The sequence below is a fragment of the Pelmatolapia mariae genome, linkage group LG10_11 (assembly GCF_036321145.2).
Source record: "Pelmatolapia mariae isolate MD_Pm_ZW linkage group LG10_11, Pm_UMD_F_2, whole genome shotgun sequence".
NCBI classification, from domain to species: Eukaryota; Metazoa; Chordata; class Actinopteri; order Cichliformes; family Cichlidae; genus Pelmatolapia; species Pelmatolapia mariae.
Genome location: NC_086236.1, coordinates 61,418,980 through 61,441,943, shown reverse-complemented (window position 1 = coordinate 61,441,943; position 22,964 = coordinate 61,418,980). Strand labels below are relative to the sequence as shown.

The 22,964-nt window shown below is 43.9% G+C and overlaps 1 protein-coding gene across 1 annotated transcript in view; it reads right to left on the bottom strand.

Moving 5' to 3' along the window:
* Positions 1-1,674: 1,674 nt before the first annotated feature.
* Positions 1,675-22,964, bottom strand: part of LOC134635491 (carcinoembryonic antigen-related cell adhesion molecule 6-like) — a 30,146-nt gene continuing 8,856 nt past the window's right edge. Inside the window, exons 5-8 of the mRNA XM_065471779.1 lie at positions 2,943-3,054; positions 2,708-2,754; positions 2,574-2,599; positions 1,675-2,142 (exon numbers count right to left, since the gene is read on the bottom strand). Coding sequence (XP_065327851.1) covers positions 1,915-2,142; positions 2,574-2,599; positions 2,708-2,754; positions 2,943-3,054 — 413 coding nt within the window. The 3' untranslated portion in view covers positions 1,675-1,914. The remainder of the gene's footprint in view (positions 2,143-2,573; positions 2,600-2,707; positions 2,755-2,942; positions 3,055-22,964) is intronic.

Here is a 22,964-nt window from a genome sequence, read left to right as displayed (position 1 = left end):
CGGTGGGGGAGGTTCAATTTGCCATGTTGCAACGAGCTTAGCTTCTGTCTTGCTAGCTTGTGCTGCACTCAGTGGATCTGCGCTCGACAGTGCAGCCTAGGCGGAGTAGTCGAACGCAGATCCACTGAGCTCTCAACACAGACAGCATCGTCCGAAGAAAAGTTGATAAAATAAATTAAAAAATTTGTATTGTTCGATACGTACCGAACCGAAAGCACTGTATCGAACGGTTCAATATCGATACGAGTATCGTTGCACCCCTAGTAAGTATGTGTGTAAGAGCAGATGGCTTTAGGCAGGTATTTTAGTTCTGCAGAGCCAAACAAGAGAGGTCAGGGTGAAGAAGGGGCAGCCAAAGAAAAGCCAACCACAAAACGGAAAAGTTATGACAAATCAGACAATGAGGGAAAAAGAAAGCGCAGCTTTTTTAGTTTCATGGACAAAAGAATTTATGTGGCTGGAATATGACGAGCTAAATAACATAATGTTCTGCCGGGTGTGTTGTGAGTTTCCCTCGATTTCTGAGTCAACAAGCGCCTTTGTTACTGGGACCAGTCATTTTAAGAAAGACCCCATCAGAACCCATGAGAAATGCAAGAAATACATTATTGCTCAGTCTGCAGTATCTTTCCCAGAACAAACACCAATTGCAAAAAGCATACTAAAAGTAAACCAAGCATAACAAGAAGTCCTGAAAAATCTGTTTAGAATAGCGTACTATGTTGCAAAGAGTGAACTACCACTGGCAAAATTTAGCAGTCTTTGCAAACTTCAAAAAGCAAATGTCCTAGATCTTGGTTCCACTTGCCTCTTACCCGTGATTTCAGTGGAAATTTCAAATTCAGGATCTGACACAGACTGATTCATGTTGTACAGTTCTTGCAAGTTCATAGAAATTTCTGTTCTATTAGAACCAAATATTTGAGTTGATGGTTGAAATTGTTGTTGTAATTTGTGTTTTAAATATTTTTAGATTGATGTTTTGTTTCCTTTACAATATTATACATTAAAGTATAATATTGTAAAGGAAACAAAACATCAATCAAAAAATTGTCCTCTTTTTTTTTTTTATTCGGGCTACTTAAATTTATTTTGGGCTACCAAAAACTGAAGAGTGCCTGCCCGAAGGGCTACCAGGGATTTTGAAATTTTGCGAGCCCTGACATTTATAATAAATGATATGGTACGTTGAAGCACGTATTAATATTTATCAGAGTAACTAAACAAAGACGTAGAAGCATTCTGAAATGTGATCCAGGCTGTTGTCTAGTGTGCAATGGATGGTTTCCCTAAACCTGCTCAATAGCACCGGAAAAAGTGTGAAAGTCTGGAATCATTGAAACTCTTTTTCAATTATTTTAAAACAGAAATATTTTTGGTTATTGCCACTCCTGACCTTTCATTTGCAGGGATGAGAAAGTGGATTTTACTTCAATCTATGTAAGTAATCTTAAGTCTAACTAAGGTAATGACACATTAATGAATTGTCAAACTGATCATCAAGTAGCATCCAGGAGTGTCGATTTAAAAAACTACTACTTCACTACTACTTTAGCCACAAATAAGAATCTTGTATGAAATCACATGATAATATATTACAACAAACCTCTGACAGATAAATATCGGAATCAAATAAAAAGAATATCACTGCTCAGATAACTGCACTTTGCACTGTACAAAGAAAATGCTGAACATTAGGACGGGAAAGCTATGATATGGTGTTTACTCAAAGTAATAAGGAAACATTGTTCCCATGGCAATAAATTTCAGAGCTGGTTGATTATTGACTACTTTTAAAGTGCTATGACTCAGGAGTTCAAGTCCAAGCTAGCCCACAATAAATGGAGTGAGAGCAACGTGCACGTTTGACTGCTTCTGGCCTGCTTGGTTATGAATCTATCAGATCCAGTACACTCAGCGTACACGAACCTGAGCGTAGGTTTCTGAAGCATTAGGATCAGGCTGAGGGGCTGGCCCCTTCACTCGGTGCACATGAGCGTCATATGTAGGAAGGGAGGATGCTGCAGGAGCCCTGTTGTTTGCCTGAACCTGGGCATGATTTGAGAATTCATTCTGTAACCCCATCTGAACTCTTTCGTCATTTCTCTTTGGGAAAAAACGGACATCTGCATAGTTCAACTCCTACAGAAAAAACAGAGTAGAAAAGTGTGAAATACAGGGGATCTTATCTTTTTGTTTTATATACTTTACGTTCAAACTTTTATTCAGTTACATCAAAATAAATGAAATGTATTCATTAAACATATACAGTATTTTGGTTAATATTACCAAAAAACAATACAGCCTGACTTTGAACACTTGACAAGGTTCAAAGTCTGAATTTGAGCACTATGGTAAACAAGTGTTAGCTGAGATAGAAAGATGGGGGAGGAAGGCTCTGTGTATCAGCCCATACTGTCCTTTTCACAAACCATGTAGCCACTAATACATATCAACAGGTATAAAAGTATCTTGCATTTATAAAAGTCAAAGATCATGGATCTATGATCATTTTATAGTCAAACTTATCATGTTGCATACTTTGGTGAATGTAAAAGAACTAAAAAATTTACCTGACTCGAGGAAGCTGCATTGCCTCCTTAAAAAAAAAAAAAAAAAAGGAAAGGAAAAAAAAAGAATATTTGTAATTGAATTTAGGGAGTAAATATAAACAGGTACATGTGCACACACATACACACACACAAACCTGTTGTAGTGGAAGTGTCTCTATTTGTAGATTTCTTCAGAGGTCCTCTGTTGAGAGGAATGATGAGTCATTAGTTTGCATTTAATGTCCACATAAAAACAATAATGTAATAATGTAATACAAGGTTATGTTCCCCTGGAAAACAACAACAAAGACTTGTTAACTAACCGCTAGTGTCATGACTAGAAATACACAGATAGCACACATTCACAAATGAGAAAAATATCCAACATACTTTTTCTTATAAAAGTAGTATCCACCACCAGCAGCTGCAGCCACGAGGACAAAACATGTGATTACTATTCCGGCAATGGCACCAGCAGATAATCCTGATGATGGTTCTGGGACTGTATAAATACGAAAAAATATTTCCATATCAATTGTTTTGAATAGAGTTTCTCCATCATCTCATAGTCATGTAAAAAACGTCCTCCTTTGCTTGATTTGTCATTGGACAGGTTTCAGTGTCAATTTATTGGACAATTTATTACACAGAAGAGGTGCAGAAATCATTGAATGGAGAATATTTTGTAACATTTAAATGTTATGGCAAAACTATCAAGGCACCATGTGGCTTTGGCAAACATCTTTCTATCTTTAAATGGAGTCCTGTATTTAAAACACAACTGTCTCATGAGCTTGAAATTAATCTTCAATTTATAAGTATAAAAGATCTTTAAGGAAAAACCTCCAGAAGTCTATCAGCTGACTACAAAGTCCAAGAGAATCAACACATGCAGGTACCTGTTACAGTCAATTCATGCACCACTGATGATGTTGTCTCAGTTATATTATTCCATGCTTGACAGGTGTAGTTGCCACTATCAGAAAGTTCAATCTCTTCTCTAACGTACTCAGCAGAATCACTGAGGATTTCTACACCATTACGCAACCAGCTAAATCTGGCAGATGGTGTGGATTCAGCAGAGCAGGTCAGTTTTAAGGTGCTTTTGATATTTATCTCATTTGGACCTTTGAGCTGAACTTTTTCTGGTCCATCTGAAAAACAGGTATTTGTAAAATAAATGATAAAAATATCAAATAGTTTCTCAGTTTTTAAATAAAAATTTTGTATTAAATGGCTTCTAAGAAAACATATCAGTACTGTCATTTGTTCTTCAATATTTTGTAACTGTATGCCTGAACAGCAATGTACACTGAACAGCATATTACTTACAATTAACAATCATGATGCATTTAGCTCCTTCACTGTTGACAGGGTTGCTGATATTACAAAAATATTCTCCATTGTCTTTCCTATTCACAGAGTTAAAGGTCAACACTCTGTTGTTGTCAGAAAGGATCATGTTGTCAGTCGGGGTCAGTTCGGAGTTATTCTTCATCCAGTTTCTGGTAAAGACTGAGCCAATAGCTTCACAGGTTAAGCTGACAGAGGTCCCCTCAACTGGCTGGTTTGGTGATGGTTTGACAGAAGGGCCTGATATTTTCTCTGTTTGCCAAAAGATAAATGATTGAAAAGAAAAAATAACATTTATATAAACAAAAATATACAAGTGACTAAGGGCCAAAAATCATAAACTAAGTTTAGTGATGGTGAGATTAAAAAAAAGAGCTGAAAAAAATAAAATAATTCAATTCAATTCAATTTTATTTATATAGCGCCAAATCACAACAAAAGTCGCCTCAAGGCGCTTCATAGATACAGAGAAAACCCAACAATCATATGACCCCCTATGAGCAAGCACTTTGGCGACAGTGGGAAGGAAAACCTCCCTTTTAACAGGAAGAAACCTCCGGCAGAACCAGGCTCAGGGAGGGGCGGCCATCTGCTGCGACCCAACCGGTCGCAGCAGATAATGAGATTAAAAGCACCAAATAAAACCTAAGAGTTGAATTAAAGATAAGATAAGATAAGATAAGATGACCTTTATTAGTCCCACACGTGGGAAATTTGTTTTGTCACAGCAGGAAGTGGACAGTGCAAAAGTTATGAAGGACAATTAGAATAAAATAAAATAAGAATAAATACAGTACACAACTGTACAGAATAGAATAAAAATAGAATACTATATACAGTAGAATAAAATAGAATAAAATATACAATAGGATAAAAATAGAATACAAATGCTATATACAACAGAGTGAAAAATACAACGGTGCCAGAAAGATTATTGCACATTTGTGTTATTGCACATTTGTGGATGTGTGTGTATGATCAGTTAAAGTCTTTGTTGTGGAGTCTGACAGCAGTGGGGAGGAAAGACCTGCGAAATCTCTCCGTCCCACACCGTGGGTGCCGCAGTCTCCCACTGAAGGAGCTGCTCAGTGCTGTCACAGTCTCATGCATGGGGTGGGAGATGTTGTCCAGCAGGGATGACAGCTTAGCCACCATTCTCCTGTCACTCACAACCTCCACTGGGTCCAGAGGGCATCCTAGAACAGAGCTGGCCCTTCGGATCAGCCTGTTCAGTCTCTTCCTGTCCCCAGCAGAGATGCTGCCACCCCAGCAGACCACACCATAAAAGATGGCTGAGGCCACCACAGAGTCATAGAAGGTCTTCAGGAGTGGGCCCTCCACTCCAAACGACCTGAGTCTCCGCAGCAGGTACAGCCTGCTCTGCCCTTTCCTGTAGAGGGCGTCTGAGTTATGAGTCCAGTCCAGTTTGTTGTTCAGATGAACACCAAGGTACCTGTAGCTGTCCACAGTCTCAATGTCCATACCTTGGATGGTCAGTGGTTGCAGTGGAGGATGTTTGTGCCTGCGGAAGTCTACCACCAGCTCCTTGGTTTTACTGGCATTGATCTGGAGGTAGTTCAGCTGGCACCAGTCCACAAAGTCCTGAGTCAGTCCCCTGTACTCCTTGTCGTCCCCATCAGTGATGAGGCCGACTATAGCAGAGTCATCAGAGAACTTCTGCAGGAAGCACTGGGTGGAGTTGTGGGAGAAGTCTGCAGTGTAGATGGTGAAGAGGAACGGAGCCAGAACCGTTCCCTGTGGGGCCCCCGTACTGCAGACGACCCTGTCCGACACACAGCCCTGAGTCCTCACATACTGTGGTCGGTCGGTGAGGTAGTCCAAAATCCAGGTAGTGAGGTGATGGTCCACTCCAGAGTTCTCCAGCTTGTCCTTCAGAACCGAGGGAAGAATAGTGTTGAAGGCACTGGAGAAATCAAAGAACATGATTCTCACAGTGCTCCCAGCGGTCTCCAGGTGAGCGAGGGAGCGATGTAGGAGGTGAATGACGGCATCATCCGCTCCAATGCCAGGCTGGTAGGCAAACTGAAGTGGGTCCAGTGATGAGCTCACAAGGCGCCGAAGCTGAGCCAGGACCAGCCGCTCCAGGGTCTTCATCAGGTGGGATGTCAGAGCCACCGGCCTGTAGCTGTTGAGGTCCTTGGGGCGTGAAGTCTTTGGCACTGGTACAACACAGGAGGTTTTCCAGAGCTGTGGGACTCTTCCCAGCCTCAGGCTCAGGTTGAAGAGGTGCTCCATCACACCACACAGTTGGTCCGCGCAGGACCTGACGACCCTCGAGCTGATGCCATCTGGACCCGCTGCCTTCTTGCCATTAATCCTCCTCAGTTCCCTCCTAACCTGGGTGGTTGAGAGAGACAATCTGGAGCCTTGTGTTGATTGTGTATTGGATGCTGTTGTTGGGGGTGGGGAGGAGTGAGCAGGGTGAATAGAGGAGGTGTGAAGTGTCTGAGGTGTCAGAGGTGGAACAGCAGCAGTGGGGGTGGTTGAGTCTGCAGCCGATGTTGGAGACTGCCTCATGGCTGAATCAAATCTGTTGAAGAAATGATTCAGTTCATTTGCCCACCTCACATCCCTCCCAGGCAGAGAGTTCTGATGTTTGTGGCCCGAGATGGTTCTGAGGCCTCTCCAGACTTCACCAACGTTATTTTGTTGAAGCTGGTTCTCCATCTTCTGCCTGTAGCTATCCTTCCCATTCCTTATCAGTCCCCTCAACTCTCTCTGCACCCTTTTCAACTCCTCTTTGTCTTTGGATTTGAAGGCCCTCCTCTTCTGCTTGAGGACAGCTTTAATTTCTGGGGTAATCCAAGGTTTGTTGTTGGAGAAACACCGTACAGTCCTGGTAGGTACGGTGTTATCCACACAGAAATTAATATAGTCCGTAATGCATGTAGTAAGGCTGTCGATGTCCTCTCCGTGGTCGTCACAGATCACCTCCCACACAGTCGACTCAAAACAATCCTTAAGAGCCTCCTCGCTCTCCTGCGACCATCTCTGTACTGTGCAGGTGGCTGGTGGCTCCCTGCGCACTAAGGGCTCATACACAGGGACAAGGTGCACCAGGTTGTGATCAGATCTGCCCAGGGGAGGGAGAGGTGATGAACTGTATGCCTCTTCAGCATTGGCATACAGTAAGTCTAGTGTTTTATTGTCTCTGGTTGGGCAGGTCACATACTGGGTGAAGGTGGGCAGTGTGGAGTCCAGTGAGGCATGATTAAAGTCCCCTGATATTATGAGGAGGGCTCTCGGAGATTGTGTTTGCAGTCTGCTGACCACTGAGTGGAGAGTGTCACAGGCTGCATCCGCGTTGGCCGAGGGGGGGACATACGCTGTTATTGCGATAACATGCGAGAATTCCCGGGGCAGGTAGTACGGACGCATACTAACGGCTAACAGCTCAATGTCTCTGCTGCAGAGTTGTTCTTTTACAGTGATGTGCCCAGGGTTACACCATCTGTCATTCACAAACACTGCCAGTCCCCCTCCTTTCCTCTTACCGCTGTCTCTTGTCCTGTCCGCTCGAAGCAGCTGGAATCCCGGTAGTGTCACACTCGTGTCCGGAGTTAGCGGTGTTAGCCACGACTCCGTTAGCATCATGATGCTACATTGCTGGTACTCCCTCTGTGACCAGGTTAGCGACGTGAGCTCATCCAATTTATTGTGCAAAGACCGTACATTTCCAATAATTACAGAAGGAAGAGATGGTCGATAACGTCTCCTTCTCGGGCGACGGCGCTCCTTCCCAGCACGACACCCCCGTCTTTTCCTCCTCAGCTCGCTGGGAATGTCGGGTCTGTCCGCCGGCAGTACTGCTGTGGGACGCAGCGCTAACAGCTGATCCTTACTGTAAACAAAGGATCCCTGCTCTGGGTCCCCACACACGGGTGAAAAAAGTAGAAAAAAACTAAGAAAAACGACCAGAACTAGCACAAAACGGTAGAACATGGTAACAAAACGGTAAACTCTTCACGTGTGGGTTAATTCTCTCTGGACTAACAAAAGGATTAATGGCCGACACTAAAAGTAATGTAAGTCATATAATCTACTATTAGGGTTTTCATGATAGTAGAATTTCAAACCCCATACCGATACCTTGAAAATACACACAATACCACAATCCTTAAACAACAATTGTGAAAATGTCATACCTCAAAAAGCTTCAGCTGTTAGTGAGGGGAGGAGCTGTGTGCTTGTCTGAGTTGTGTTAAGTTGTATTTATTACTTTTTATATGACATTTTCACACAATTGAGTTTTAAGGTCAAGATATGATATTTAAAGGTGTCTGATATTAATTTGTGGAAACAGTTTACCAGTTCAAGACTCAAGTATAACGAAGACACTTAAGCTGAATTCATTTTTTCGTTTCTACATTTTTTGAATACAACCAATAACCTAAAAATTTCCAAGAAGATGATTTTCATTTTTGACTTTTGTTTATTTACAACTTTTTGTGGTGCTACTTCTATGTGGAGGTTAATGCAAATGCAAACTTGGAGCAACGTGTTATGGTATTATGACATAAATGATTTTAGAGAAAAAGATCCCATCTAAAGTATCAGGATCTGAATGGCAAGTTTTAACTATGTACAGGTGTTTAACCCTTGGATGCACAACCTACCAATACCTACACTCTTCCACGAGTGGGGTCAAAAATGACCCCAAATAGAAACAATGCATTTTGTTATAAACTTGGTTGTTATTCTTCAAAATCTTTAAAACAAAGAGTTGTAATATTTTCATATTTGAGGTATTCCTCATAAAACATGTTTGTGACATGAGGCCCTTGCTCGGCATATACTGCAGAAGCTGGGTCTTCCCTCTGAAAGGCACAAGTTGTTCATCCACTGTAACACAATAACTGAGGATGAATTTCTGCCTGCAGTTGACCAGGAACAGGTCAACAGCAGCTTTCCATATGTAGCGGAAAGCTGTCATGTGGTTTGTTTTCAGTCGGTAGGCTCTGGTCCTCTTGTAATCAATGTGCAAGACGGGCGAATATCTTCAGATCTTTAAATTGACATAGTGGCCAAAGTTCAGCACTACTTCTTAACTTTCAGCACTACTTCTTAGCCAACAGGCTCCAATTTATCTCGGGATGGCTAAAACATACCCTCTTAGATGAACCTTGGCTAGATGTAGAACAAGCACTTTGCAATAATCTAGAGATTTCAGATCTACCATTTATCAGCTCAAACATTCAACGACATGAATGCTTCAAAAGCGTCAACATTAGCTCCTCTCTGACAGCATGGTGGGAGTTTCTGAAGTTGACAGAGTCTTCATTAATCCCATGCAAATGTACACCTATCTGGAACAACCCTGACATATTACAAAACAATAATATGATAAACTTTTCAGATTGGAGTGGTAAAGGAATCAAATATTTAGAACATATACTAGAAGGAACAGAATTTATTTCATTTGACAGACTAGTTACACAATATGGGATCAACAAGAAAAGATTTTTAGAATATCAACAAATTAAATCCATAGTAAAAAAGAAATTTAAACCGGGTCAAGTTGAACTACAAACACCACCAAGTGTGGTTCAATTTCTTACTCTTAAAACCCCCAAATTACTATCCAAAATATACAGAATGCTTTCTAAAATAGATGAATCAATATCACTTCCTATTGCAAAATGGGAAGCGGATTTATCAGTTAACTTAGACCAAAACTTCTGGTCTCAGATTTGCTTAAAAACCTTTCATCTAATTAGAAATCCCAGTCTTCAATTAATTCAATACAAAATACTACATAGAGTGCACTATACAGGTCATCGGATGTTCAAGATGGGCTTTACGTCTACCAACAACTGCTCACACTGCCAAACCAATTCACCGGACAATTATATCCACGCTCTTTGGTTCTGTCCACCAGTTCAGAAGTTTTGGCGTGAGATATGTGAAGACTTATCGAAGTGTCTGAAATGTAACATTCCAACTTCTCCTTTAGTGTGTTTGTTGGGCAGCTTAGATAATGTCACTTCAGAAAAGAATATAGCCCACATGGTTTTCACTGCCCTATGCATAGCCAAGAAAACAGTCCTCATGAACTGGAAAAATAAAAATAATCTTAATTCTAACCAGTATAGAAATTATCTATTAGATTACATTAGTCTTGATACAGCCTCTGCCACCACATCAGATCAATTGCTCTGGGCTCCTTTGATCAGCTCCATCACCTAGTGGGGGTGGGGGGTCATAGTTTGGTCCCACCTTCACTGTTGTGATTGGTGTGGGGGTAGGGACAGGCTTAGGGCGTCGGGGGGTTCCCCAGGAGCATCTTCCTTGGGGGGCTCAACCCGGGGTAGCGGTCATGGCCAACTAAGGGCTCTGTTGGCTCTTAGGTGATGGTTTCCTCGTGGCTGCGTGCAGCGGGGCTAGGGGAGGGTCTGTGCTGACGGACGTGGGTTACTGACCTGGTAGCCTGGCTGCCCCTGGGTGGGTCCGGGACGGGCGTGAGGTTCTGGGGGCGCTCCGTCTCTGGGCTGGGGCCCTGGCCGGGCCTTGGGGGCTCGGGTCCTGGTTGGTGTGTTGCTGGGGTTGTGGGCGGGTGGATATATGGGGGCCCAGCCCTGGCGCAGGGCGCCGCCAGTGCATCGAGCCACCTGGGGGACTCTTCAACTGGTGGGGGAGGTTGTCACATCTTGCAGGAGCTTTCCTCTCCTCAGGAATTCTCTCTGCAGGAGGGGGAGATATAGGAGAGGTGGAGGAAGATCTCAGCCTGGGCGTCTATTGTCTTGTGTAGTCTGGAAGATGAGTGGATGATGGGGTGGGTGCAGTTTTCTCTGTAGTGGGGTCGGGTGGGCTGTCCCGGGCTCTGTGGGGCCGGGCGGCGCTGCTGCACTGGGCCCTGGTCCGGATGGGCCTGGGCCCCCTTTCCCTGGTGGGTTGCAGAGTATGGGGGTGCCTACTGGGGGCAGCGGGGGAGCTGGCCCCAGGGAGGGGTCACTTGCCCCTCCCTTTCTTCCCTCCCCATCTCCAGCTGCCTCCCTCTCCCCGCTCCACCACAATCACCCACACATGCAGGGCCTTGGGGTAGGGGTGTGTCACCAGGGTGCAGAGGAGGCATCCCCCCCTCTGTCCCCTTCTGGCTGCCTCTGCCTCAATTTTATCTCACAACTTAGACATTCACATTACTCACACTCTCATAACACATACATATAGGATCTTGGGGGTGGGCTCACAACACGGACTCCAAATTACCATCAGGGTGTACACCTCACCCCTGGCGTCGTTGCCCACCTCTCAATTTTAAATACACGTAGACATTGAGGGCTATCAGGAGGGGCTATGCGCTTACCTGCTGCTCTCTGGCAGGTAGCTCCATGCCCTCCTGGGTTTTAATTGCACCTTAGAACACATATACATCAACACTACATATGAGCGGGTAGAGGGAGGTTTGGAGTCTTCTCACACCCCCGGTCTCTGCGGCCTGCTGGAGCGGGGGGGCTAGGAGGAGGAGTTGGCCGTCCGACTGGGGTCTGGTGTGTGGGGCCTCCCTGCTGCTGCGGAGTCGGGGCAGTCTGCTTCTCCCCACCCCAGGGAAAAGGGTAACACCACCTGGGTCTGGGTGCAGTTTCCCCCTCCAGGGGCAAGGGTACCTAGACCCGGTTCTTAGAGTACGCTTGGGGAGTGTGATTGTGTGTACAGCGTCTCTTTATGTCTGTCTCCACGTTGGTTGAGTGTGGAGTAATTGCCTATGAGAGCATGAGGGTGGGAATGGATGTTTGTATTTGAGTGTGCCTGTATGTCTGTGTCTATATGTCAGGTTGGGTATCAGACGCCACCTCTCTGGGGACATCTCAGGCCCTCCAAGGTTTGGAGGCCTATCTCCCCCCACCACTTCCCCTGCCGGTGGCAGACGCCCTCAGACATCGGTGCGTTGGTGGTTCCTTGTGTCCGGGGGTGGGCGTCCGGGTACACACCGGCTCACTCCTTGGTGGCTGCTTATCGGGGCCTGGAACCTGGAACCTCTCGTTTTCTTCTGCTTGTTTTCTTTTTTCTTTCTCAACAGGTGATCCAGGTGATCGATATATGTATTTTTTGTCTGCTTATTTTGTTGGTTTTTGTTTTTTGCCCTTTATCCCCGTCCCTCTTCTCCGCTGTTTTTTTTTCCCCCTCTTTCTTTCTCCCTTTTCTTTTCCCCTGTCCCGTATCTAGCAAGTAAAAAAAAATTAAATAAAATAAAATAAACAATAAAAGGTAAATCAAATGGACCATTACGGCAAGGCTGGGATGGTCCATTTGGTAAAGTAAATCCGTCGGGCATCTTTCTTCGCCTTTAGACAATAATTCTGATGGCAAAAGAACCAAACGGGACAGGTTTAAAAAAAAAGAAAAAAAAAAAAAAAAAAAAAAAGACATAGTGGCCTTTTACAATGGGTTATGCAGAGGACTCCCAAAAAACACACCGACTGGTACATCCCAGTTCTTCTCACTTCCTGCAAGAAGGGTCAATCAAATGAAGGCCAGGAGCTTATGTTTGATTACATTTTTCCACTCTTTTCCCCTGTCTGTTGCTACTCTTCGTGCCTCCATGTTTGTGTATGACAGCACCTCTTCTATTATATTATCAGACATGAACATCTTCCATGCATCTATTGGGGAGACAGTACAAAACCCAGGTGCAAGCCCTGGCCGACTAATTCAGAATATTGTGGCTAGAGCAGTAAGAGGGGCTCATTCTGTTAGACTCAATATCCATTTCCTCTTCAGAGGACTCATCAGAGGACTCCTCTGTATCTGACTGGAATTGTTCAGTGGGGGGGATAGTAGTCTGGGTCCTCTATATCTTAGATGTCAGATTCTGAGTCAATGCCTCCGATGGGCTCTTCATCCCATCCGTCCTGGATCATTTGTAGGGCAAGATCCACAGGGATCCTAGCTGGCCTCATAGCAGCGATGTTACTTTAGATATTAAAAAAAAAACATCAGAAAGGACAATGTTTGAAATGCACAGGAAACTATAAACAAGGCTGCACATAAATGGTTCGCAGGTACGCATTCGCTGTCAAAATAAAAGACGTGTACCAGATAAGAAGTTGGAATGCACGTTTGCGTACATAAGATGTTCTGGAGGAGGACAGACATTTGTTCAGAACTCTGATAGATGTCGGAGAACCAAGCTCCATAAGCAATTACTTTGGTGTTCCTCCACCGCAAAAGAAGCGTGTATTCTCTGAATTTCAGGGAATACTTTTATTTTGACAGTGAATGTGCACCTGTGGACCACTTATGTGCAGCCCTGACTATAAATCATGTATGTTACTGTGTAAAAATTATTTCCTGATCCATCAGATGTGTAAGTGGGACAGTCAGAGTTGCTAAGAATGAAAGTTTCATAGAAGATTCCATAGGAACTGCTTGGGGTCATTTTTTTTTACCCCACTTGTGGAAGAGTGGGGTAGTGATACAAAAACTGCTTTTTTTAAAAATTAATGAAAAAATAAATAAAAATGCAAATGGCCTCATGTTACAAACATATTTTATGAGGAATACCTGGAATATGAATATATTACAACTTTTCATTTTAAAGATTTTGAAGAAAAACAACCCGTGGGGTCATTTTTGACCCCATGCTGACTCCTTAGTTGGGGTGAGCATGGTCTACCTTCTTACATCAAATTCATTACCCATCAAATTCAGTATCGATGCACAGTAAGTCAAGACAGGTCAATCCCAGATAATTGATTTCTATGAACTGGTGGTAGTGTGGACCTGGGGCAGCCAAGATAGCCAAGAATGCATTTCAAATCACACGTGGCAATGGTGGTGGTGCTCCAAACTAAGTAAAGTTTTAAAATACCCTGTTTGTCTATCACCAGCTACACTTTTAATGTTGTTTTAGAATATTCACATATCTGGTCAGTTTGTTAAAATACAGCCTATTTGTCAACTGCTGAGGGCATCGGCCACCGGCAGGTAGTGTGGTGGGCCTTGCGGCTATGTTAGCATAACATAAACACAGTGAAGCAGGAGAATGAATGCCAACTTTTTTCCCTCTCAATAAAAGTTAACGTGAGGATTAAACTCAGTCAGGAGAACAACTGAGAAGAACCAATCAACAATACGAGGTCAGTCATTAATATACTGCAACAACATGGGAATAGAGCAGCTACGAGAGAATTCAACATTAATGAATCAATGGTACAGAAGTGGAGGAAGCAAGAAGAATGAGTTGAGTACAATTTGAACTGACTGTTTTGTTTCGCTTAGTGCGCCTTATACTCCGGTGCGCCTTATGCTCCGAAAAATATGGTAACAGTGACACAAAAGTTTCAACTTTATTGCACACACACAGTTGGGCAGAGACACCCAGTTCTTACATCTCTCAGAGAGGGGAGAACTCTTTACTTAACACTGCAAGAGGAGATAAAGGTTGTTAAACTCTCTCTCCCTTTGGGGCCCTGTATTTAAAGAAGAGGGCTGTGCTGTTCATTTTTCAGCGATGGCCGTCAGTGCCCTGCTGAACATCTCTCTCCCGGGATTAAAGGTGTTAGCTACTGCTCACTGTATCTGTAGATTTGCTAATTAAATTTCCATAACAATGGTGTTTGGAATACAGTTGAATAAATATTTTGAAAAGGATAGGATTGTGGGGACAGGTGGGGCTCCTACTTCGGCTGGAGCTGGAGTTATTCTGTGTCTTTATGTTGCACAGCTGCCTTTTCTTCTCTCATTCTCTCCCCCTCTCTCTCCTGTTGCTACTTCAATCATGAAACTGATCAATGATCAGCTGATCGGCTTTTCTGCCGCAAGTCCTGTCTCTCTTGTTTGTTTATCGCCCACTTTGCGCCAGAAAGAGGAAACCAGCAGATGTTGCGCTAAACAACACCAGCACGTTTAGGCTTGCTAAGCTGTTGTTAGAATTTATTTAATATTACTTTCTAGTATCAGCTGATGTTCTTTCTGTCGCAAAATGGGCGATAAACAAATCGCGTTCCTTTTCACCTAAATAAAGATGTATTGTAATTGGTCCAGCCCAAAGTTGATAATGACCAATTGGCTAATCCACCACCTTTCATTGTTTATGCCGTTACAAAAATAAACAAACAAACATAAAAATGAAAAATCACCATCGGCCCACCAGGCAAATGCCCGGTATGCCCAATGGCCAGTCCAGCTATGCGGTCAGCTGGTGGGTAACAGGCATCTCCGAAAATGTTAGAGCACTTTTGCAAACATGTGATGTCTTGATAAATCGAGCAGATATTTGAAGTTTACACAGCACCATTCTCGCCTGAAAATATCTTAAAAGTCTATTTTGTGATCCAGAAAGAGTAATATTTCAAACTCCGCCACTCTGCGCTCCTCCGCCACTGCCTCGTTTGAGTTTTGGATGAAATGCATTCTGGGATATTGCATTTCTTCATTTCGAGCTGACTGGAAACCAAAATAGCCAATCAGATTTTTTTGCATCAAAGTCTGTGATTGGTTGGTTTTGTGGAGCAAATATAACGGTGTACAAAAAGAGTTGAACGCACACGGGCAGAAATGTTGAGAGCGCAAGCAACACATTGCGAGCAAGCGCAAATGCAAAAACTGAGCGAGAGGGGCTGCTATTGTGTGTGTATATGGATAATAGCAAACACTAAAATACATTTTTTTGCATGCAGCAATGAATTTTGTTCACTTCAATTTAGCTTTTCTTCGCTCAAAATAATATTCTCCTCAAAATGCAGTTGTTTTTTTTATGTGCGCTCAATTTTTTTTACGTGCACTCAGAATAGTGGCACAAAAATAACGCCATATATCTCAAAGCTTCCCTTTATGTCAAAAATTTTAGAAAAGATTGTATTTGTTCAGCTGCAATCTTTTCTATATGGTCACAATGTTCTCGAGGAGTTTCAGTCTGGTTTTAAAGCTTTTCATAGCACCGAAACTGCACTTTTAAAAGTTCTTAATGATCTTTTACTAGCCACTGAAATAGTTCTGCCTCACTGGAACCTTTATTTCAGTTTCTCGGCAAAGTTAAGGCCTGGATGGCTGCTAGTTTCCTTAATTTCAACGAAAATAAAACTGAGGTGATCGTTTTTGGACCAAATTGCAATTCCAGAACCTCACATTTTAATTTGCGCAGTTTAAAACCTTTTATCAAATTGGATGCTAAACATTTGGGGGTTATATTTGACAATAAGTTCACCTTTTAGAAACAGATTAGTTTATTTGTACAGCAGTCTTTCTTTAAACAGAGGCTTTTATCCAAGGTGAGATTTTTTTTGTCTTTTAAAAAACTAGAACGGGCAATTCATGCTTTCATTCTATCCCAACTGGACTACTGTAATTCTTTATATGTAGGCATAAGTCAGACTTGTCTTGCAAGGCTCCAGCTGGTCCAGAATGCTGCTGCTCATCTTCTGACACGAATGACCCGGTGCTTGCCTCGCTTCACTGGCTCCCTGTACGTTTTAGAATCAACTATAAAATCTTATTGGTGACTTATAAAGTGCTGAATGGATGCCCCAGGGTATGTGTCAGACCTACTGCAGCCTTATATGCCCCCTAGAGCTCTTAAATCGGGTGATCTTTTGCTCTTGGCCACACCAAGGTCAAGGCTGGTTCTTAGAGGTGATCATGCGTTTGCAGTCGTGGTGCCTAAATTATGGAATGATTTGCCTCTCCACATCAGACAGGCTCCTACCCTCAATCTTTTTAAATCCTATCTTCAAACACTACTCACTGTCTTTTAATACTGCATGAGAGTTATTTACTTATTTATTTGTTATTAGCTATTTGGCATTGATGTTAATTGATATTGTTATTTTATTGTGTGCTATCTTATTATATAATTTGAATGTTTGTACAGCACTTTAGTCAACACCACTGTTGCAATTAAAAGTACTATATAAATAAATAAACTAAACTAAATTAAAATTCGAAATACATAAATAAACAATTTATTAAATGTTATAAATGAAATGAATGGAATTTTAACTAATCATTTATATATTTAATTAATTAAATAACTCGGATTTTAAATAATTAATAAATCATTTAATTAATTATTTAATTGTGTACTTATTTAATTCATTTTGGCACCCATGGCCCTCCACGCAGTGCAGCATAGCAAGATGACAGACCATGGACATCCCTATGTCTCACCAACGGTGAGACATGTCTCCCTAACCAACGGGAACCCTCACGTTAACATTTATCGAGTGGAAAAAAGTTAGCGTTCATCCTCCAACGTCACTGTATTTATATTATGCTAACATAGCTGTGTCGCTAGCAATCACGTAGCACATCATTATATACCAGCTAGTCCAACTTCAGTAACCCTACAAAAGTCACTGTTGTTTAGTTTTCTGTCTTCATTTATGTTGGAAGCGGTGGCAGAGCTGTACGTTTTAATTTTTCAGAATCCCTCAGTCAGAACATGGTACATCATGATTAGGTGGAAACTAGCGAGCTAACTTCCTGCTAACTTGTAACTTATAAATTTTATAAATTCTGTTTTCATAGATGCCTGGATGTTAAACTTAATTGTTACACCGGGTAAAGCAGCAACGCTGATCATTTTATTAAAGATGAATTTAGACAGTTTTAAAGTCTCAGTGATGCCACAATGTTCGTTTGACTTTGGGACCTGAAGTGGATGGAGTTTTGGACCCAGATTACTCGGGGAGGCTCCTGACTATGGTAGCTGTAAAGCTCCGATAATCTATCAAGCAGTGCGGCTTCATAGCTTACCAAAGTCGTAGTAAAACATTTTTTTGACAGATTTTTAAGAGCCATGTACCACATAAAATCGGTTCGAAGACAGTCAGCACAACCAGAATTCATACCCAAGGCACACTGTCGATTTTTGAGAAAATTAAAGGATTTTAAGTGTGCCTTATAATCCGAAAAATACGGTATCTAGTTCAGTGTCACGGGGGGACTGTAGCCTATCCCAGCTGTCATAGGGTTAAAGGGGGTACACCCTGGTCAGGTCGCTAGTCAGTTACAGGGTTCTATTACATTTTATGGTAGTCAAACTGAAGACCACTAGCCACCATATGGTCAACTTATGATTCCCAAACTGTCAACATATTATGAGCAGGGAGCTATGAAGGGCAACTCAAACAACAAAAAAACTGTCATTATTTACGATAAATATGTTGATACTTTAGCTTTGCTGTTTTAGCAACAATTGTAAAATCCTGAATCACAAAGTTAACTTAACGAAATTCTAATTTTCCCAATTCTTAAGTTAGTAGCTTACTTAACCTGTTAATTGACAGGCAAACTTCCACCTTTACATGAAATAGTAAAATCATCACAGTTAATGTGGACTTGTCCTACAGTGAAAATGTGTTCAAATTTGTTTTACGGTGAAGTGCTTAATAGTTTATGTGTGCATCACTTTATCGTTTCTACAAAATAGCCTAAATAAAATCCCTTCCTTTCATCTTCAAAGGAGACTTTCATACTTTACAAACTCAAACAAAGAGAATCTATGAAAACATCCAGTAATTAGGCTTCTCATTATAGCTCACAATATAAGATTCTAACCAACCTTGTTATCATAACAGCCACATGGTCAACAAACAAGCATTACTCTTTCTTTTAAAGTGTCATGGTCGGACGGTCCTTCCCGGGCGACCTGCCAGTGTGTGTGTTTCTCTCTCTCCTCCTTCCCACCCTTGTTGTCGCCACCCAGCGGCTGACACACCTGCACCTAATTTGCCACCCAGCTGTCACTAATCATCCTTCGTCCTGGGCTGAGGCATTTAACTGTGTGTCCAGACGGCAGTCGACGCTGGATTGTACTTGAAGCTCGGTAGTTAAGAGTGTTTGTTACTTGCAACTTAGCTTTAGCCGGCTAGCCTTCTCACCTGTTGTTGTCGCTCGTTTATAGGAGGAAGAGACACGGAGCAGGAGGTTGGAGAGAAGGAGCCCGTGGAATTAAGCTCTCGGAGGAGAACACACACTCGGATAATCACTTTGGAAACTCACCTGCGCATCACTGGGAGTTTGGAGAAGATCACTGTTGGATTTTGCACTTCGCTTTGTGTTTTGAGACTGTTTTTGGGCACTGTAAATAAATGCACTGTTTGCTTCGCATCCAGAGCTCCGCGACTGAGTCCGTATTTTCCCATTATCCGTGACAAGAACTGAGGGGATCGAACTACCAGAAGGCAACATTGCAGACATAGAGGACAGCTACAAGTACCTGGGGATCCCACAGGCAAATGGGAACCAGGAAGAGGTCGCTAGAAAAGCTGCAACCACCAAGTACCTGCAGAGGGTCAGTCAAGTCTGTATTTTCCCATTATCCGTGACAGAACAATCCAGCCAGCAATGGACTCAGCGGACTCAACTCCCGTCCAGCGCGAGCTCGCGCTTCAAGCTGAACGGTTGGAACGACATGAAAAGATGCTGCTGCATGTTGCCGAGGAGCAGTCCGCGCTACTACAGGTGGTATCTGAACTGAAAGGTATGTTGCTTGCTACACCTAGAGCACCCGTTGAACCAACAGAGCCCCCTACACAACCACAACCACCAGTAGAGCTTCTAAATGTAGCAGCGGCCTGTCCTCTTCCTCCATCACCACCACAGCGAGAACACACGTTACCTGTACCTGAAAAATTCAGTGGAGATTTGGACAAAAGCCGGGGATTTTTGACTCAATGCTCTCTGATTTTTAGGCAGCAGACTCGAGTTTATGCCTCTGATATTGCCAAAATCACCCTCATGGTTGAGCTCATGACCGGACGAGCTCTGCTGTGGGCTCAAGCAGTCCTGAGCGCCCTGCCCTCCATCTCATATAGTGATTTTTTTGAGCAAATTTCGGTGTGTGTTTGACCTTTGTCAACCCAGACAGTGCTGCTCATCGCATGTTTACTTTAAAGCAGGGCCGGCGGAGCGTGGCAGACTTCTCCGTGGACTTTTGGATCTTGGCCGAGGAGACTGGCTGGGAGGAGAAGGCGCTCCGAGGAGCATTCCTAAACAGCTTAAATGAGAATGTCAAACGTGAGTTGGCCACTAAAGAGCTTCCTAAATCGTTAAGTACCCTGGTTAACATGTGTATCAGTCTAGACGACCATATGCGGGAGTTTGGCAGGCGGACTGGAGATGGGCAACGGTCAGTAGGGGGCGTAGGAGTTCCAACTGGACTCCCGTCTCTCGAGTGGAGAGAGGAGGAACCGGACTCACCTGCTGACGAGGAGCAACCCATGCAGCTGGGACGGACTAAATTCACCCAGAGCAGAAGACAACTGGTTTTGCGTGCGGGAAGAAGGGACATTTCGCGGACGCCTGTCCCTCACGGCTAAAAGACTCAGCCCGTCAGTAAAGGTGGGGATACTGACGGGTGTGCCGGTTAGTACATTCCTCCACTTCAGCTGCCCCGCTAAATTACGGTTTCTTTCCCGCACCCATTCTTGTGATGCACTAATAGACTCAGGAGCTGAACAAAGTTTTTTGGATGAAGCTTTGGCCCACAAAATTGGTTTGCCTGTTGTTCCTCTCCCTGAAGCGCTCCAAGTGTCAGCGCTTAATGGCAGACCTTTAGCTGCTGTCACTCACTGCACTCAAGAAATCACACTCACTCTCTGCGGCAATCACACTGAGCAGATGTTCCTGTTTCTCTTCAAGGCACCTGACACACCCTTAGTTTTGGGATTCCCCTGGCTCCAGCGACACAATCCACAGATTGATTGGGCCAAGGGATGTATCGTGGGGTGGAGCACCCGTTGCCATGAGCAGTGTTTACGCTCTGCGGTGCCGGGTTGCATGTCAGACGATCCTGCGGGGCCGCCCACTCACCCCGACTTGTCAACCGTGCCCGCCGAATATCACGATCTAGGACAAGTCTTTAGCAAAGACGGGGCCCAATCGCTGCCCCCCCATCGTCCGTACGACTGCGGGATTGATTTGCTCCCAGGCGCCCCCTTGCCCACTAGCTGACTCTATAGTATCTCAAAACCTGAGCGCGAGTCTATGGAGCGCTACATTACGGACTCCCTGGCAGCTGGCATCATCCGCCCCTCCACCTCTCCCTTCAAGGGGCCACTCATTTCACCAAACTTGATCTCCGCAATGCTTATCACCTGGTCCGCGTCCGCGAGGGGGACGAGTGGAAGACGGCCTTCAACACCCATCTGGGTCACTTCGAGTACCTGGTAATGCCGTTTGGACTCACTAATGCCCCTGCCGTCTTCCAAGCCCTGAAAATGATGTTCTACGAGATCTTTTGAACCACTTCGTGTTTGTTTATCTTGACGACATTCTGATTTTCTCCAGATCCAGAGCTGAGCATGTTAAGCATGTGAGACTGGTGTTGCACCGCCTGCTGGAGAATCGGCTGTTTTGTAAAGCGGAGAAATGTGAGTTTCTGGGTTTCATCATTGAACAGGGCCAGTTGCGAGTGGACCCGGCTAAGGTCAAAGCTGTGTTGGAGTGGCCTGTGCCCGGCACCCGGAAGAAGTTGCAAAGTTTTCTGGGATTCAGCAACTTCTACAGACGTTTCATCTGGGACTTCAGTAAGGTAGCATTGGCTCTCACACAACTCACATCGCCCAAACAGCCGTACCTATAGTCTCCAGCAGCTCAGCAAGCATTCGACCGTCTCAAGAGCCTGTTCGCCTCGGCCCCCATCCTGGCCCAGGCTGACCTCGCCCTGCCGTTCGTGGTGGAAGTGGACGCTTCTGATTCAGGAGTTGGGGCGGTTCTCTCTCAGCGCAAGGAAGGTAAATTACACCCCTGTGCCTTTTCCTCCTGTCGTCTCACTCAGGCCGAAAGGAATTATGACGTGGGCGACCGGGAGCTTCTTGCCATCAAGTTGGCGCTGGAGGAGTGGCGGCACTGGTTGGAGGGGAGCGAACATCCTGTTGTCGTGTGGACGGACCACAAGAACCTGGCCTACCTCCAAGCGGCTAAGCGCCTGAACGCACGACAGGTCAGGTGGGCATTGTTTTTTGCACGGTTTAACCTAACCATTACCTACAGGCCTGGGTCCCAGAACACGAAACCAGACGCCTTGTCACGCCAGTTCGCGCCAGACACGGACCCTGAGGAGAAGGAGAGGCCCATTCTGCCAGCCTCGTGCATTGTGGGGACCCTCACCTGGGAGATAGAAAGGGTGGTCCGAGATGCTCAGCAACAAGAGCCTGACCCCGGCACCGGTCCAGCAGGTAGATTGTATGTTCCCTCGGTGGTCAGGGGCAGTGTTGGGTAAGTTACTTTAAATTAGTAACTTAGTTACATTACTAGTTACTTCTATCAAAAGTAACTCAGTTACTTCAAGTTACTCGTTACTTTCAGAGGGAAAGTAACTTTGGTTTTACTCAGAATTCTCTTGTTAATGTGTTGCTTCCATAACTGGATACCCAGCAAGTTTGCCAGTCTTCTAGCTTGCTTACTTGCCACAAGTGCATTGTGCCACCTACCAATAGAAAGGAAAAAAATAATGTTCACATTTCCACGAGAGAAATCCCACGCCTGGACCGTCGCTGACCGCCGCATGATTCTAGCCTGCTTTTTACATCCAACACAAAAACTGCAGTCGTGGTGCTTTCGATTGTACTCAGAACTCGGAAATTCTGCCTTCTGAATAGGAAGATTTAGGTAACACCAGACTGCAGATGAGCTGCATACAGGGCTGGACTGGGAAAAAAAAAAATCGTCCCAGGGAATTTGACTAGAGACCGGCCCACCATTATAGGAAAAATCATAAAGCCTTTGAATGAAAATAAACACTGTTGTGACAGTGATGTATACTGTTCTGATGGTATATATGTATCAATCTATCAATTGTTTGTTGTAAGACTCAGATAGTTATTTTTTTAAAAGCTAGGCATTTTAAATGAGAATAAGAAAGAAAAGTATTTCCTTGTGCCCCCCTTTCCCCGTTAATGCCCTACATGGACCCCTGGCAACACTTTGCTAGACCCGCCCCTGCACAGTTACCAGCTGTCAGCTACTTAGAAAAGGATCCTGGTGTTATTTGTCTCTCAGAAACAGTTCATAACTTCCCTTCAACTCATTCATGTCACCTAAAAGGTAAACTTGTTTCTCCATCACCTGTTCAGCTCTGATGATTCAGTAAGGACA